Source organism: Schistocerca cancellata, chromosome 9, assembly GCF_023864275.1.
Source record: "Schistocerca cancellata isolate TAMUIC-IGC-003103 chromosome 9, iqSchCanc2.1, whole genome shotgun sequence".
Taxonomy (NCBI): domain Eukaryota; kingdom Metazoa; phylum Arthropoda; class Insecta; order Orthoptera; family Acrididae; genus Schistocerca; species Schistocerca cancellata.
In genome coordinates, this window is record NC_064634.1 from 254,865,248 (window position 1) to 254,884,889 (window position 19,642).

The 19,642-nt window shown below is 39.3% G+C and overlaps 1 protein-coding gene across 1 annotated transcript in view; it reads right to left on the minus strand.

The window, feature by feature from the left end:
- LOC126101327 (odorant receptor Or2-like) overlaps window positions 1-19,642 on the minus strand; it is a 98,389-nt gene that overhangs the window by 3,122 nt on the left and 75,625 nt on the right. Inside the window, exon 4 of the mRNA XM_049911999.1 lies at window positions 19,260-19,415. Within this exon, the coding sequence (XP_049767956.1) occupies window positions 19,260-19,415 (156 nt within the window). The remainder of the gene's footprint in view (window positions 1-19,259; window positions 19,416-19,642) is intronic.

The following is a 19,642-nucleotide window of genomic DNA, read 5'->3' on the forward strand; positions in this document are numbered from 1 at the left end:
GTAATGTTAAATGTATTTACGAGAGCTAATCTGCCTCCCAGTATTGTATTGAGTTAAGGTGAAAACTAACGGTCCCGGGTCTCAGGGCGGCCCGCTTCACGCTTGCGGCTAGGTGGCCGTTACGAGCGAATCCAGGTGCAGAGGACAAGAAGCGCATGGCCGGAAATGGGGAAAATCCCTAAGCTGGAAATATGTATAGATGTTACTCACATGGCCGTTGTGTAGGTCATGTTTCAAAGAAAGGGCGAAGTGTCAGACAATCCTAAAGACGACTAAGTTACAGCTCTCTGAAATTCGCCAATAACTCAAAACAAATATTAATGGAAATCTGAGTATATCGGGGATTCCAGAAAAGTCTCTGAATGCTGCATATCTGTATTTACTTTATTTATTGATTTCAGGGATCTTTAGGTCTGTTTCAGTATTCAAAATGTGTCAGATCATTTATCTGCCACAAATACACAGCAAACGAACACAGCATCAATATCTCATATTGTCATAATTGTGTAGGTATTTAATGAGCGTATTACTATTGTGCTAATAACTTTATTCAAATGTTGATGGCAAGTGCTGTTAAGAAACTGTGCTAATTTAAAAGTGGTCAGTCCCATGTGTTGGCAGACACTACAGTTGAAAATAGAACCAAAAGAGACTTCTATCAATAAGGCAAAAAGATATTGTTAAATTTCACTTTGAGACAATCTGTTGTAATTTATCACGAGCACACCTGCGCAGGAACGCTGGCATATTTACTTATGAACCAATTATTACTTGAATTTATTGCAAATGTCTTGACGTAAACAAATCTTTATGACATTTCCTTATTAAAATATTGTTGTAACACGTTAGTGTAATCTGGAAAGTATTGGCTTCAATCAGATCGTGCCTGCAGAGCATAAAGACTTGTTGTTGTTGTGGTCTTCAGTCCAGAGACAGGTTTCATGCAGCTCTCCATGCTACTCTATCCTGTGCAAGCTTCATCATCTCCCAGTACGTACTGCAGCCCACACCCTTCAGAATCTGTTTAGTGTATTCATCTCTTGGTCTCCCTCTACCATTTTTACCCTCCGCACTGCCCTCCAATACTAAATTGGTGATCCCTTGACGCCTCAGCATATGTCTACCAATAGATCCCTTCTTCTAGTCAAGTTGTGCCACAAATTTCTCTTCTCCCCAATTCTATTCAGTACTTCCTCATTAGTTATGTGATCTACGCATCCAATCTTCTGCATCTTTCGGTAGCACACCATTTCGAAAGCTTCTATTCTATTTTTGTCTAAACTATTTATCGCCCCCGTTTCACTTCCATACATAGCTACACTCCATAGAAATACTTTCAGAAAAGACTTCCTGACACTTAAATCTATACCCGATGTTAACAAATCTCTCTTCTTCAGAAACGCTTTCCTGGCCATTGCCAGTCTACATTTTATATCCTCTCTACTACGATCATCATTAGTTATTTTGCTGCACAATTAGCAAAACTCATTTACTACTTAAAGCGTCTCATTTCCTAAACTAATACCATCATCATCACCCGATTTAATTCTACTACATTCCATTATCCTCGTTTTGCTTTTGTTGATGTTCATATTATATCCTCCTTTCTAGACACTGTCCAATCCGTTCAGCTGCTCTTCCAGGTCCTTTGCTGTCTCTGACAGAATTACAATGTCATCGGCTAACCGCAAAGATTTTATTTCTTCTCCATGGATTTTAATTCCTACTCCGGATTTTTCTTGTGTTTCCTTTACTGCTGCTCAATATACAGATTGAACAACATTGGGGATAGCCTACAACCCTGTCTCACTCCCTTCCCAAGCACTGCTTCCCTTTCATGCCCCTCGACTCATAACTGCCATCTGGTTACTATACAAATTGTAAATAGTATTTCGCTCCCTGTATTTTACCCCTGCCACCTTCAGAATTTGAAAGAGAGTATTCTAGCCAACACTGTCAAAAGCTTTCTCTAAGTCTACAAATGCTAGAAACGTAGGTTTGCCTTTACTTAATCTATTCTCTAAGATAAGTCGTAGGGTTAATATTGCCTCGCGTGATCCAACATTTTTACGGAATGCAAATTGACCTTCCCCGAGGTCAGCTTCTACCAGTTTTTGCATTCGTCTGTAAGGAATTCGTGTTAGTATTTTGCAGCTGTGGCTTATTAAACTGATAGTTCGGTAATTTTCACATCTGTCAACACCTGCTTTCCTTGGGATTGGAATTATTACATTCTTCCTGAAGTCTGAGGGAATTTCGCCTGTCTCATACATCTTGCTCACCAGATGTTAGAGTTTTGTCAGGACTGGATCTCTCAAGGCTATCAGTAGTTCTAATGGAATGTTGTCTACTCAGGGGCCTTGTTTCAATATTGTTCTTTCAGTGCACTGGTAGACTCTTCACGCAGTATCATATCTCCCATTTCATTTTCATCTATATCGTATTCTATTTCCATAATATTGTCCTCAAGAACATCACCCTTTTGTAGACCCTCTATATACTCCTTCCGCCTCTCTGCTTTCCCTTTTTTGCTTAGATCTGGGTTTCCATCTGAGCTCTTGATATTCATACAAGTGGTTCTCTTTTCTCCAAAGGTCTCTTTAATTTTCCTGTAGGCAGTATCTTTCTTACCCCTAGTGATACACGCCTCTACATCCTTACATTTGTCCTCTAGCCATCCCTACTTAGCCATTTTGCACTTTCTGTCAATCTCATTTTTGAGACGTTTGTATTGCTTTTTGCCTGCTTCATTTACTGCATATTTGTATTTTCTCCTTTCATCAATTAAATTCAGTATCTCTTCTGTTACCCAAGGATTTCTATTAGCACTCGTCTTTTTACCTACTTGATCCTCTGCTGCCTTCACTATTTCATCCCTCAAAGTTACCCATTCGTCTTCTACTGTATTTCTTTCCCCCATTCTTGTCAATCGTTCCCTAATGCTCCCCCTGAAACTCTCTACAACCTCTGGTTCTGTCAATTTATCCAGGTCCCATCTCCTTAAATTCCCACCTTTTTGCAGTTTTTCCGTTTTAACCTACAGTTCATAACCAATAGATTGTGGTCAGAGTCCAAATATGCCCCTGGAAATGTCTTACAATTTAAAACCTCATTCATATATCTCTGTCTTACCATTATATAATGTATCTGAAACCTGTCAGTTTCTCCAGGCTTCTTCCATGTATACAACCTTCTTTTATGACTCTTGAACCAACTGTCAGCTATGATTAGGTTATGCTCTGTGCAAAATTCTACCAGGCACCTTCCTCTTTCATTCCTAACTCCCATTCCATATTCACCTACTACGTTTCCTTTTCTTGCTTTTCCTACAATCGAATTCCAGTCACCAATGACTATTAAATTTTCGTCTCCCTTCACGATCTGAATAATTTCTTTTATCTCATCATACTTTCATCAATTTCTTCGTCATCTGCGGAGCTAGTCGGCATATAGACTTGTACTGCTGTGGTAGGCGTGGGCTTCGTATCTATATTGGCCATAATAATGCGTTCACTATGCTGTTTGTAGTAGCTTACACGCATTCCTATTTTTTATTAATTATTAAACCTACTCCTGCATTACCTCTACTTGATTTTGTATTTATAACCCTGTATTCACCTGACCAGAAGTCTTGTTCCTCCTGACACCGAACTTCACTAATTCCCACTATATCTAACTTTAACCTATCCATTTCCCTTTTTAAATTTTCTAACCTACCTGCTCGATTAAGGGATCTGACATTCCACGCTCCGACCCGTAGAACACCAGTTTTCTTTCTCCTGACAACGATGTCCTCCTGAGTAGTCCCCGCCCGGAGATCCGGATGGGGAACTATTCCACCTCCGGAATATTTTACCCAAGAGGATGCCATCATCATTTAACCATACAGTAATGCTGCATGCCCTCAGGAAAAATTATGGCTGTAGTTTCCCCTTGCTTTCAGCCGTTTGCAGTACCAGCACAGCAAGGCCGTCAGTCAATCATCCGGACAATTGCCCCTGCAGCTACTGAAAAGGCTGTTGCTCCTCTTGAGGAACCATACGTTTGTCTGGCCTCTCTACAGATACCCCTCCGTTCTGGTTGCACCTACCGTACGGCTACCTGTATCGTTGAGGCACGCAAGCCTCCCCACCAACGGCTAGGTCCACGGTTCATGGGGGAGCTTAAAGACCTATTTTTGTACTTTTGGTGGGGAAGACCTTCATCCAATAGAAACGCAGATAGTATCGGAACAACAGAGCGGTCAAGTGGAGTTTGGGACTCAAGGGAGCGATTCCGTACAGTTTCGTGCGAGTCCTGGAAGAAGGCACACCTGTCTAGAGTAACGGGATGGTCCGTTCGTCAAAGTGATAGTATCTTCTCGGTGAACGGCCACTACCATTCTTTAACTTCGGAAGGGACGTTATATTTCTAGAGGTCTGACTGTGCTCCAGAACAGGCCCCTTTTTTCGCTTGTATTGTGGAACTGAGAGTAGACAGAGTATGAGTTGCTATTCTGTGTATCGTGTGTGATAATTTGTGAATAATCTTGTTGAACGCTGAAGTGTTTTGAGCTGATGAATATTGCGTGTACTGTGAATACAAAATGGAGTTAATTTTCACGTATCTTCTATGATTATTTAGTATGGGGATTTTGCTACCATTTTCTTTACGCTCTCAACGTAAATTTACTGCATTTAATAAGGCTATTTTCTATTTAGATTTTTAATTTGATATCATAAGATCACTTCCAGTTTATTTGAGATGTCCTTTCCTAAATAAAGTTTATTCAGTTTAATTCTCTGTCATCTAAGTCAGTTGCAGACGTTAGGATAAAGTAATTTTTATTACATTATTCACTTTTCTTTTATATTTCTGTTTTTTTTTTTTTTTTTAATTCGAATCTGTAGCCAGTGCATAGATTATTTGACTGCGGAGTAACAGCTACAGCCAATTATTTTCAGCGGATTAGCCGCAGGACATGAAAGCGGACTTTCACAGCTCGACCGTATGATTACTTCAACCTTATCTTTTTTAACAGATCTGTGCATAGCTCAAGTACCTAAAGTACGAATAACCAAGGGTATAGACACAACTGCCTCACTGCGATGTTGTTTGGAAGAAGGACTACTCAGCAGGGGAATCTATTAGGTGCCGTCACCATTGAGGACTCGTCAGGGATATGAACTTAATCCCTTTAGAATCGTATTTGTAATTATAACAAGTCACAATATTCCGTGTTCCATGTCCCAAATCTATTGCATGAAATTCAGTTTGCGCGGTGGCTCTGACAAGAGGATTTTGCAGCAATCGCGTGCTTGAGAATCGGTAGCAAAAGCTAGGAGTGGGTTAACTTCAAGAAAGAAGAGGAAGGATATGCAGAGCCGTCCTGGGTTCAGGTCTGCAGCAGCCAGCTGCAGGGGTGATCTCGACGGAGGCAATAGCGGCCTCAGCAACAAGGGCCACCATGGAGACTTCGAGTTCTTCACCATCAACACATAGGGCAGCAGCAATAAAAGAACTCATGTGTGAACCCACAGATATATAGTCATTAGTGGAACTTCAATGATTTAGCTGTCACTCAGTGCATGTGGTTCAGACAATGTGAGTGGGCCACTCAGACCGAAACCTAAACATGGTAGAGTTGATAGACGAGATACTAGTGGAACAGAGAAGGGATATCGAATTGCGAAAGTTTCAGTGGCATGGTTAAAGGAAATTCTGATAAATGTGAACTCTAAAACGTGGGTATTGGATGCAGAGATGGGTTCAATAATAACAGAAATAGTTCAGGAGAGAGAAGTGTAGCAGAAACAGAACAAGATGAGGTGGAGGAAACTGAATCTTATATGCAAGGGACTCAAAATTAGATGCTGTAATCGCAGAAGTAAAAATTTCTGAGGAGGTGGGCCTGGTTAACACCAGAGTTGCCACTGTAGAAAATTATTTTTTGGACAAGTTTGAAAAGATCCTTTACGAGCTGCATGGCGAAGTGAAAATTTGTGTGCATAGTCAAGATGCACTTGAAGACGTGTTAACAATTTGTCGGGTAGATTAGCAGAATGTGAAAAGAAAGTGCTTAGAAATAGGGCATGTTGTGAATACGATTAAGTAACGAAGGTGTGAGGCATGTACAATAGTTTAAAGACAGGAGGTCAGTATTAAATTCTTTAGCAGCATATCAGACTACTACTGTGATAGATATTCCATGGGTTAATTGTGACTTGTAAATGATGGAAAATGCCATACAGTTGATGTTCTTACTTCGTGTGGATATGATTTTGTGAGAGGAATGAAAAAATAGGCAAAAATTAAATTTTAAAAGACATCATGAGGACAATGCACAGTCGTGGGAAAATGTAATGGGTGCTTCATTCACTATCTATCAAGTGTTTGAGAGTTACTTCTTGAACAAATTAAAGACTGAAGCGGAAAAAAGGTCACTTCAGAGTGAGTTCCTAAACGGACCATGTTTCTGACATGCGGAAGTTTTCTGTTCGGCAACTAGCTAAACTGACGTATATAAATCATCTGCTGGAAGTGAGATTACCTCGCTCCAGAGACGACTACTGGAATTTTTACAATGGTATCTTGTCGACAGTCCGACAAATTAAATTGACGAATTTTTAAATTTTATTGAGAAAATTCAAATGGCGTTGAAATTCGAGCCTCATAATGGGGACAGTAGACAGGGAAATGAGTACCAGAATGGCGATAACATAATAACTGTAACGATCATAACAGAATAACTGTAATTATCATAATAACTGTAATGATCATAACAGAAATAATTATCGCCGTAATAATAATTTCCACAGGGGAAATAGTCGAGGAAACTTTCATAATGGAAATCAAAATCAGCAACAAAGATATGATAGGCAGCAGTCTTATTAAATACAACACCAGACTAAGAAATGGGAACACCAGATATCGCCGCATCTCAGATCCGGAGGTTGCGAAATAAAACAGGACTGAAAAGGGCACGTCATTTTAGAAATTCTGTGTGTGTCCAAAATTCGGCAAATAAGCCACAAATGTTTGAGATGAAGGTTACAAGAGCTAAAAATAGAATGGAAAATAATATTAAGCAGTGCAGCCATAAAGAGGGCGTACGAAATATTGTAAAGTGTGTGTTCAATAAGAATTAAATGGGGCTGGAGAATTTATTTGGTGAAAAGTAAGTGATTGATGGATTGAATGTATGTTGGTTGAGAGGGTCTGTGATCAAAAAAGAATCAGAGGTGTATCTGAATTTGGTGTAGGTGGAATGTATGATCAATTATGATGAGTCACTAGTCAGTAGCAACAATAGTAGTACTGCATGCGAAAGTAATGAAGATTATTTCGTATCAGAGAAATCAAGTGGAAGTGTTTATGAAGGCGGGGTAGCAATAGTCTCGTCAGCTGATTATGAATTTTATTTGAATTTTGTTATGTATCGGCGAAAGTTGGTGATTTATTGTTGTAGGAATGGAAAGGTGATGTTTTAGAGGCTGAAGTTGCAGAAGTTGAGGCTACTAATTTAGATACCTCAGAGGAAGGAATCCGTGCATTTATTTCTGTTGATGCAAGTGAACTGATGGGTCTTGATGAAAGCATGAATTACGAGTGCATGTGGAAGGATGAACGTGAAAGTAAAGTGTTAGATGCTAGATCAGAATCTGAGAGAAGAAAATGTAAACGAGAAAGGGCAGAATTCATGGGTGCTGCTAATTTTAATGTGGAACGATGTAATAGCGGTTATTTATATGGTGTATCGGCGGAGGTTGATGGGGTTTCTGATTGTGAATGGAGTTAACTGTAATAATATTTGTAGTGATTCAAGGGACACAAGTGACATTTTGTGTCAAGGAGACGAAGTTATAACTAGTGTGGTTTATTTGTCAGAATGTACAGCGACTGATATCATTCGTTTGGAGTAAGGAGAAAGTATATTTGATTCTGAAGAGGACGATGAAACAGACAGCGAATGCAGCAAAAGGTTTAGATGTTAGAGATGGTTTGAAGGTAGTTCAGGAGAATCTAGGAATGGACAGTGAATTGAGTGTTGGCCTCAAATTACAATATATACTACAAATATGGAGGAAATGGAAGGAATACTGGAAATGATCCTTCGAGGGCTAAGTGTTTAGAGAGGGGTGAAATTAAAACATGCAGCGTGTAATCTTTCGCCCCTACTGCTGAGACTAGAAATCGAAGAAGCAATGGTGGAAATAAAATAAAGGTTAAAAAATGGAATTTAAGCACAGGGTGAAGGAATGTCAATTATAAGATTCGCTGATTACTTTGCTATCCTTAGTCAGTGTGACGAAGAATTACATAATCTGTTGAATGGAATGAACAGTCTAATGAGTCAACACGTAAAAGACGAAGGTAATGACATGCAGCAGCGATGAGAATAGCGAGAAACATAACATCAAAATTGGAAGTCACGATGCAGACGAAGGTAAGGAGTTCTGCTTCCTTGGAAGCAAAATTACCCATGACGGACGAAACAAGGAGGACATAAACAGCAGACAAGCATAGCTAAAGGAGGCATTCGTGGCCAATATGAGTCTACTTGTATCAAACATCGACCCTAATTTGAAGAAGAAATGTCTGAGAACGCACGTTTAGAGCAAAGCATTGTGTGGTAGTGAATCATGGGCAGTGGGAAAACAGAAACAGGAGAAAATCAAAGCGTTTGAGATAATATAGTACAGAACATTGTCTAAACTTAAGTGGAGTGATAAGATAAGGACTGAAGAGGTTATATTTTGACTAAAGTTCAGTCTTGATCACTCATATCTGTTTTAATGATATAGGTAACCGGTTTCGGTTCTTTCTACAGAACCATCATCAGACCTGTGGATAAATTTTAAGAAATACTAGATACCAATCTTTAAATAAAATGAAAGTGTCTAATGATGTCAAAATTTAACAAGATAAGATAAAATTAATTATACCCATGGCTCCCTTAGGATGGTAGGCGGAGCTCTCCTCGCTGCTACGCAGCCAACTGATGGTTTGAGTGCTGAGCACGAGCTTAAATATGCAGAGGCTCCGCCTACTTCCTGTCACACTACTTCACAACTGCCAATCAGCGTTCATAATATGACGCCATCGTCAAAGTATAAAAGTAGGAAATACACTTATAACATAAAATTGATTCATTTAAATGTCTGATTAAAAGATAGTTAGTATGTCTACAGCTTATTTATATTTTGGATAAAAACAGTGAACTACGATGTGTAATAGTTGTGCCCTCTATGGGCAACCTTAGTACTAATACAGTGCCGGTTACATCAAAGATGTGAAAGTCTTTGGCGTTGTGGTATATATCGATTATACCGAGTCGCTTGCATCATAACTGCATCTTTGTTGGATGCTGCATAATCGTCTTACTTTAACTGCAGTTTTTATAGCAATATTCTTTATAGTTGTAGGGTACCAGCCAAGAGTGCGTTCCACATTATGTATATCTGAATAACTGATGAGACTGCTGATTAAATTTTTTTTTAAATCATCGATCTAAAAGTTCTTATAATAATCAATGTCAATTTAATATTTTTTTTATGTTGCGCTGTATATTTAACATACATTGCTTTTGCCATGGGTATAACTAGTCTTATATTTTATAAAAAACAAAAGAGTAGATGCTTTTACTATAAAATTTCGTCAAAAAGGTCGTAATAATATTTTTCGCGAAAATCTAATTGTTCATTGAGCAGCACTGATGATTTGGTTTTCAAATGAGCATGTATCTCGATTTCTTCTAGGATATTCATAAGTAAGCCTTTATTTGCATAATGCAGAACTTGTAAATTCTGTTCTACTGTCCCCTCAGCATGATTATTGAATGCTATATGATGGCCAAATACAGACTTTGTTCTTGAGGTACCCGACGTATGTTCTTTGTACCTTACTGAAAAATTTCGACCTGTTTGGCCGATATATATTTTCTCACAGTCTCTACATTGGATCTTGTACGCTCCTGATCTGGTAGATTTTCCATTGTCTTTACTTACTGTATGTCTTAATTTTTGTTGTAAAGTATTGTCAGTTGTAAATGCTATTGTTATTCCAGAATTTTTGAATAAATTAGTAATTCTATCTGATATGTTTCCCATATATTTCATCTTCATATCTTTTGGATTACCTATTAGTGGAGTGCTTTGTGATTGTTGTAATTTATTAAAAATGATATCTACCTGTCATGTGTCGAAAGAGTTGGTTTTTGCAATTTGTTTTAAGATGGTCATTTCCTTTTTGATTTCGTTAGCTTCTAGCGGTAATTTTAGTATTCAGTGTATCATAGACTTAAAAAATGCTTTTTTTATACTTGTCAGGATGACATGATGTGGCATTATTAATAACATCAGTGGTTGTAGGTTTCCTGTATATGGCAAATAAATGTTTCCCATTGTTATTAGCTATAGTGAGATCTAGGTAGTTGATAGATTTTCGATTTTCATGCTCAACTGTAAATTGTAACTTCCAATGCGTAGAGTTTAATTTTATAGTAAGTTTCTCAATTTCATCTTTTGAGCCATTATAAAGCAATAATGTATCATCTACATATCGCTTGTAATATATGATTTTATTTGCGATATCAGGGTTATTTTTCAGGAATTGCGTATCAGTGTGGTTCACGAAAATGTCTGCAATTGTCCCAGCTAAAGAATTTCCCATTGCTAAGCCATCTTTCTGACAATAGATTTTAGTATTAAAAGAGAAATAATTGTAATCTAAAGTGCATTCAAGCAGTTCTATAAATTAGATTATTTCATCTTTAGTCATATTTTTATATTGTAATAAGTTATCCCTAATTATATTAATTGTCTCATTAATGGGTATATTTGTATATAAATTTTTAATATCTAATGAGGCGAAACTTGCACTAGTTGGACTGTCTATATTGTGGATTTGTTGTGCTAGTTCATAACTGTTTTTGATACTGAAATTGCTGTCATATGTATAGAATGCTTTCAAAATTTTATTAAGTTTCATATTTAGTTTATATGAAGGACTGCTTTTGTAGTTGACAATAGGTCATATAGATTTCTCTTTTTTATGCAGTTTAATCTGTGATCTTAATCTATCAACTACCTAGATCTCACTATAACTAATAACAATGGGAAACATTTATTTGCCATATACAGGAAACCTACAACCACTGATGTTATTATTAATGCCACATCATGTCATCCTGACAAGTATAAAAAAAGCATTTTTTAAGTCTATGATACACTGAATACTAAAATTACCGCTAGAAGCTAATGAAATCAAAAAGGAAATGACCATCTTAAAACAAATTGCAAAAACCAACTCTTTCGACACACGACAGGTAGATATCATTTTTAATAAAGTACAACAATCACAAAGCACTCCACTAATGGGTAATCCAAAAGATATGAAGATGAAATATATGGGAAACATATCAGATAGAATTACTAATTTATTCAAAAATTCTGGAATAACAATAGCATTTACAACTGACAATACTTTACAACAAAAATTAAGACATACAGTAAGTAAAGACAATGGAAAATCTACCAGATCAGGAGCGTACAAGATCCAATGTAGAGACTGTGAGAAAATATATATCGGCCAAACAGGTCGAAATTTTTCAGTAAGGTACAAAGAACATACGTCGGGTACCTCACGAACAAAGTCTGTATTTGGCCATCATATAGCATTCAATAATCATGCTGAGGGGACAGTAGAACAGAATTTACAAGTTCTGCATTATGCAAATAAAGGCTTACTTATGAATATCCTAGAAGAAATCGAGATACATGCTCATTTGAAAACCAAATCATCAGTGCTGCTCAATGAACAATTAGATTTTCGCGAAAAATATTATTACGACCTTTTTGACGAAATTTTATAGTAAAAGCATCTACTCTTTTGTTTTTTATAAAATATAAGACTAGTTATACCCATGGCAAAAGCAATGTATGTTAAATATACAGCGCAACATAAAAAAATATTAAATTGACATTGATTATTATAAGAACTTTTAGATCGATGATTAAAAAAAAAATTTAATAAGCAGTCTCATCAGTTATTCAGATATACATAATGTGGAACATACTCTTGGCTGCTACCATACAACTATAAAGAATATTGCTATAAAAACTGCAGTTAAAGTAAGACGATTATGCAGCATCCAACAAAGATGCAGTTATGATGCAAGCGACTCGGTATAATCGATATATACCACAACGCCAAAGACTTTCACATCTTTGATGTAACCGGCACTGTATTAGTACTAAGGTTGCCCATAGAGGGCACAACTATTACACATCGTAGTTCACTGTTTTTATCCAAAATATAAATAAGCTGTAGACATACTAACTATCTTTTAATCAGACATTTAAATGAATCAATTTTATGTTATAAGTGTATTTCCTACTTTTATACTTTGACGATGGCGTCATATTATGAACGCTGATTGGCAGTTGTGAAGTAGTGTGACAGGAAGTAGGCGGAGCCTCTGCATATTTAAGCTCGTGCTCAGCACTCAAACCATCAGTTGGCTGCGTAGCAGCGAGGAGAGCTCCGCCTACCATCCTAAGGGAGCCATGGGTATAATTAATTTTTTCTGATCTTGTTAAATTTTGACATCATTACACACTTTCATTTCATTTAAAGATTGGTATCTAGTGTTTCTTAAAATTTATCCACAGGTCTGATGATGGTTCTGTAGAAAGAACCGAAACCGGTTACCTATATCATTAAAACATATATGAGTGATCAAGACTGAACTTTAGTCAAAATATAACAATTAAGTGATCACTGCTTTCCAAAAAATGTTTACCAAAATTGACTGAAGAGGTTGTTCGCAGGTTGGTAAAGGAAGGGACACAAGAACATTTGTCAAGGCATCAGCGAATAACCTCCATGGTGCTAGAGGGAACTGTAGAGGGTAAAATCCATAGGGGAATACAGACGTTTGAATATATCTAACAAACAATTGAGGATGTAGTGTGGAAGTGCTACTCTGGAGATGAAGAGTTAGCGCCTGAGAGGGATTCGTGGCAGACCGTATCTCTCCAATCAGTAGACTGATGACTCAGAAAGATACAGAGCACTCAATTTTCATAACATGCAGGCAAATGCAGATGAAAAGTGATTATCAATATTGCAACATGAATAAAAATAACTTTTAGTACAATCATAATAAAGATAGTTTTCTATGGAGTAATAATCACAAACATTTTTAAGAAAAGGGTCACGATCAAAATCGAAGATCTGAGAAACTGGAGACTCACGGACGACAAAATGAGAATAAGAAGGGAAAAATAAGATGCACCATAACTTTGGTCTGCAGATGAAAACATAAATCCCTGATAAAACGGATGAAAAGGACGGAAGAATCGGTTAAAGGGCGGAATCGTGCGAAGAAGGCGCAACAAATACTGGAGACTAATGTTATTAAAGTGGATAAGTAATGTTGGAGCAGTTTGACGAGGCCCAACAGAAAGAGAACACGCTAACTGTAAAGTAATGGAAGTTTGTTTATAGAACGTGGCTGTGGGGTGTAGATTAACATTCAGATCCGATGAGGGCACCTTTAGTGCCAGTAAACAGTATCGAAGCGATCTTGGCTTTTGAATTATTTCTACAACAGAGTGATCGCCCACTACGCACTATGTGTTCACTGCAAAGTCCTTTATTCTGTTCAGAGGTAGAAAAAGAGAGCGTGAGTACAATTCGCGTGAAAAATTTCGTATCAGAAGGAGAGGCAGAGGTGAATCCCAACTTGGTAGAGATAGAGTATACAGTGAACTCCAATGGAGTACGATGCAGATTGAGCTGTATTACAGCAGTAATGTGGCTGAAATAAATTGGTTGTGGACATCGGTAAAAGTAGCGTTACGATGGGCTCATCAACTGGAGACGATATTCGTATTGCGAAGACAGATGTTGAAGTGACAGGGGGCGAATGGAGCTAATTTACGTAGTTTGGTTAGTTATCTGTGCGGATAATTTTGTGGTTACTGAGGTTGATACTTCAGGGCAAGGAATCAGTGCGTTGATTTTTATAGATGGAGGTGAGCTGATGGCTTTCAACGGAGACGTACATCCAAAAGGGATGTTGTAGACAAGTCTAGAGCATATAATAGCGGACGTCTAACTTCTCCTGTTAGAAGCTCTCATGAATACAGTATGGTCTGGTGAGTGGGGAGGTGATTTGTTCATATATGACTGGGGATCACATGCTACCACCTCAGTTATGGGCACAGGAAACGTTTAAACTGGGAAGAGAACTTGAAGGGAGGAAAATTGAAGCTGGGGTAAAAGAAGTTCGAGATGATTTACTTAAGAGAGACTGTGATTTTTAAAGTTTTCCGTAGTTAAAGTATGTGCCACGGATGTAGAAGACTTTTAAATGTGTTACTAAGGGAAGTAATGGAAAATGTGCACCCTATTATCTAGATCAACGTTTACAATCAGAAAGCATGAGTGCTTCTAGTAACAGGAAGTGACATTTTGATGGCCTCTGAGAACTTAATACAAATAAATAAGACTTTATTGAATGGCGAGGAGGAATGCCTCGAATTCGAGGAAGATATAAGGTGACAGAAAGTGAAATTTAAAAGGTAGTATGTCTGGAGAACAATGTGTTACCAAATGCTACGACAGTGCGATTGTACATAGACCAATAACGAGAATAGGGTTATTTGTATAAATACTCGTATAAGTAATGTGTAAACTCTTGGATATCGTGTAGGATTTATTTTTATGTGCGTGTTATTGTTATTATTATTATTACTAAGAAATATGTGGAAACTAACGATCGTATAATATGCTAAAAGAAAATAAGACACACCTTTGGTGCATGTAGGTAGAGAAACGAGGACACAAATATTATTGTGTGGAGGTAAGAAGTTTGTGTTTGGTTTTAGGATAACATGTTGAATCACTTCAGTGCATACATTTTTTAATTCTTTCGTAAGAGTAGTGGGATCATTTTTACTATGTGATTTTGTGGCAAGGGTGATAAATGTTATGTATATATATGCATGCTGTGCTGAGAAAGTTAGTTGATTATTGACGTTGCAGTTACGTAATATTTAATTAACAGGGTAAAATTGATTACATTGAGTAGAAATATTTTTAATCACTGGGGTGAATTCAAGAAAATCTGTATGCTTAAAATGCGTTAACTGTGAGTGAATTTTATGTGGAGGGCGTTGTGCTTGGTATCAATTTAGATTTATGGCTATATGCACTAACAGTAAAATTAATGTGTATTGGATAAGTGCTGAGTTATGTAGCTTCTGCTGCCAGGAAGTTCCTGCTTTCTGGTGGAGGTGTAGGTGATGTGTGATTTGCAAAAGCTTCAAGCAAGTTGCTTGTTACTGATTCCGTACATTGAATCAATTCCACTGGGGATGACGATCAGTGTCTGAACTGTAGGGATTCACTAGACTGAATTGTTATATTATGGGAAACTATAACAAAGTCATGTTACGATAGTATAAAATCATCCATGTTGACGGTCAGCCCGAATCAACGTATATGTAAGCGACTAGTGGCCGTTGGATCAATACTATTCACGAAATCATCTGGAGGACAAGTAGTATCATTAACCATAACACAGCAGTATTGAAGTACAGTGGGTAAATCTTGTGTTACGAAAGGCAATGTTTTGTGTTCAATAACTTCACTTAAAACTTCCGTGCTAACAGGCCGTGGTCGATAAATAAAACTTTCCCTCCAATTTCGTCAAGGCAGGCAGGTATCCTCTGAGGTGGAGTAGTTTCACCTCTTAATACACTACTGGCCATTACAATTGCTACACCAAGAAGAAATGCAGATGATAAACGGGTATTCATTGGACAAATATATCATACTAGAACTGACATGTGATTACATTTTCACACAGTCTGGGTCAAACAGAGCTTGGATGGCATGTACAGGTACAGCTGCCCATGCAGCTTCAACACGATACCACAGTTCATCAGGAGTAGTGACTGGCGTATTGTGACGAGCCAGTTGCTCGGCCACCAGACGTTTTCAATTGGTGAGACATCTGGAGAATGTGCTGGTCAGGGTAGCAGCCGAACATTTTCTGTAACCAGAAAGACCCGTACAGGACTTGCAACATGCGGTCGTGCATTATCCTGCTGAAACGTAGGGTTTCGCAGGGATCGAATGAAGGGTAGAGCCACGAGTCGTAACACATCTGAAATGTAACGTTCACTGTTTGAAGTGCCGCCAATGCGATCAATAGGTGACCGAGACGTGTAACCAATGGCACCCCATACCATCACGCCGGGTGATACGCCAGTATGGCGATGACGAATACACGCTTCCAATGTGCGTTCACCGCGATGTCGCCAAACACGGATGCGACCATCATGATGCTGTAAACAGAACCTGGATTCATCCAAAAAAATGACGTTTTGCCATTCGTGCACCCAGGTTCGTCGTTGAGTACACCATCGCTGGTGCTCCTGTCTGTGATGCAGCGTCAAGGGTAACCGCAGCCAACGTCTCCGAGCTGATACTCCATGCTGCTGAAAACGTCGTCGAACTGTTCGTGCAGGTGGTTGTTGTCTTGCAAACGTCCCCATCTGTTGACTCAGGGATGGAGACGTGGCTGCACGATCCGTTACAGCCATGTGGATCTGATGCCTGTCATTTCGACTGCTGGTGACACGAGGCCGTTGGGATCCAGAACGGCGTTCCATATTACCCTCCTGAACCCACCGATTCCATATTCTGCTAACAGTCATTGGATCTCGACCGAAGCGAGCAGCAATGTCGCGATACGATACACCGCAATAACATAGGCTGCAATCCGACCTTTATCAACATCGGAAAGTGATGGTACGCATTTCTCCTCCTTACAAGAGGCATCACAACAACGTCTCACCAGGCAACGTCAGTCAACTGCTGTTTGTGTATGAAAAATCGGTTGGAAACTTCCGTCATGTCAGCATGTTGTAGGTGTCTCCACTGGCGCCAACCTTGTGTGAATGGTCTGAAAAGCTAATCATTGGCATATCACAGCATCTTCTTCCTGTCGGTTAAATTTCGTGTCTGTAGCACGTTGTCTTCGTGGTGTAGCAATTTTAATGGCCAGTAGTGTATGTCTCCTGCAGTCTGAGACGAAACGTAAAGGGAAGTTTTACGTACGACGTCGGCGTGTCAGTGCGGAAGTTTTAAGTGAAGTTCATCTGCATACTCGACTGCTCAGTGCGGATATTGTTGAGCGTTATTAAGTACCGAAATGATTTACTTATTGGCAAGTGAATTTCAGAACGTGAAAGGGCTGCTGATATGTGTGTGTAAACTGCCTGACAAAAGAAGTTAATTCCCGGAAACGGAAGTAGAAACGTAATGAAACTTCACAGCTTGAGAGGGTATCTTATATTACTTCAGTGATTACAAAATCAAGTCAGATTTACAAAGAACTTGGCAGTACGAGCTCACTAACCAGGATTAGACTGCATCTGGACTTCATGCAAGCACTAATTCGCAACGGAAAGGGGGTCGTAAAGCTGTTGTACATTCCCCTGAGGCAAACTGGCCTACAATGGTTGTAGCTGGTGAAGATATCCTAGATATTGGTTCTGGGATGAAGATGACGCTCGAGCTGGTTACACCCATGTCTATTGGGGATTGATTTGAGGACTTTTCTGGCAGTGTCTCACACATTCATCCGACTTACGCCTCAGTGGCAACTTCAAGTTATCAGTATGCATAGATAACCCTGAATATTGTACATAAAAGTAAAATTACATTGCTCGGTAAAAAAATAGAACCCTGCACAATTTATGGCCTGATGTCAATGTAACTTCGTACACGAACACACTATTGGCAGATATGAAAACGATTAGAGTAGCAACACTCTGTGACAAGTAAATCTGTCACCTGAGTGTGTTAGTAGTGCTCGTGTTTAGCAGAGCACTCAGATCTCGTAAGAGACTACGGAAGTAAAGCGATGAGGACGGGCCGTGATTCGTGCATGGGTACATCAGTCGATAGAGCGCTTGGCCCCGAAACGTAAAGGTCCCGAGTTCGAGTCTTGGTCCGACACACAGTTTTAAACTGCCAGGAAGTTTCATACCAGTGCACACTCCGCTGCAAAGTGAAAGTTTCACTCTGGAGACGGCGTCATTTGTTGAGTGATCACTGTGATGAGGTGCTACGTACTCGTGTGAGACAGATCAGCACTTGATGGAGTTTGAGAAGTTCTCATTGTTGTTCTCCATTTCTCCTACTGGTCGAATCGTGTAATATCCAGATATGTTTAGCACTCGGATGTAATAATGGCCCAAGAACGTGAAGATGAGGATACTCGCCATCAAAGTTGCAGTCGACCAGTTATGACCCCCAGAAGGCGCTTATTGGCACCAAGAATATCGTAACAACTTTGCATCTGCGTCTGTCATCCGAGAATAATTAAGAGTCTCCCTTCAACTTCTGGGAATTGCCGCCCCATGCGTAGGCTGCCATTAACACTACAACACGAACAGCTGCATTTGGAGTGGTGCCATCACTGGGACTCATGGACTGCTGATGGATGGCACAGTGTTGTGTTCAGCAATGAATTGTGGTTGTGCGCTACTCTGGATGACCGCCATCGGCAGATATGTGGTTAACCTAGGGAGAGGTCCAATTATTCAAATTTTTCGGAAAGACACAGCAAGTGCTCTACCGACTGAGCTACACAAGCACTCCTCACAGCTTTACTTCCGTTGTTCCCTGCCAGGCCTGGGAACTTCACTAAACACTTTGGTGACTGTTCTGCTTGCCACAGAGGTTGCAACTCTAATCGTTTTCATATCTGCCGATAGTGTGTACGAGTACGAAGTTACACTGACAGCCGGATGGAGTGGCCGAGCGGTTCTAGGCGCTTCAGTCTGGAACCGAGCGACCCCTACGGTCGCAGGTTCGAATCCTGCCTCGGGCATGGATGTGTGTGATGTCTTTAGGTTAGTTAGGTTTAAGTAGTTCTAAGTTCTAGGGTCTGATGACCTCAGATGTTAAGTCCCATAGTGCTCAGCGCCATTTAAACCATTTACACTTACATCCGCCCATGTATTGTGCGCGCTTCTCTTTCTTTCCGGCTTTGTAATCTGATCTTTACGTACAATATTCATAGTTATCCATACATACCGATAACTTGTAATCTGCATTGAGGTCTAGGTCAGCTGACTGTATGAGGCATTAGGCTTTTGCCCAGTAATAACAACCAAATAAAGGGAAACTGACGTTAATATAGTGCATTATTACAAAAGGCATTTGTACACTGCAATAGTGCATGATTACGTACTGACCGAAAGAAAGGCTTCCCTGTTGATCGGGTACAGATGTCCGGCAGTGAGGATCAGCGGCTTCTGGACGCGACTGATGAGGATCCTTAAGACACGCTTGAAGTCCTCACTTGCGTCCACCCACGAGCAGCTGTACGCCGCACTCGAAACTGCCGCTGCCTGTTGACACCGAAATCACAGTGCTGACAATTGTAGTCACGGTTCTCATGTTATTTCTCCTGCTTTAGAAACTGTTTCCTTTCCTACAGATGGTCACTAAAATATCCAAACCACCTTGCTGACAAAAATCTAGAAACACCTGCTAAGTCAGGGCACATAGAAAGAAGGGGATGTACTTACTGGCGCTTTATGATTTGAGTCGTGAATACATCGCCATCATCGGAGAA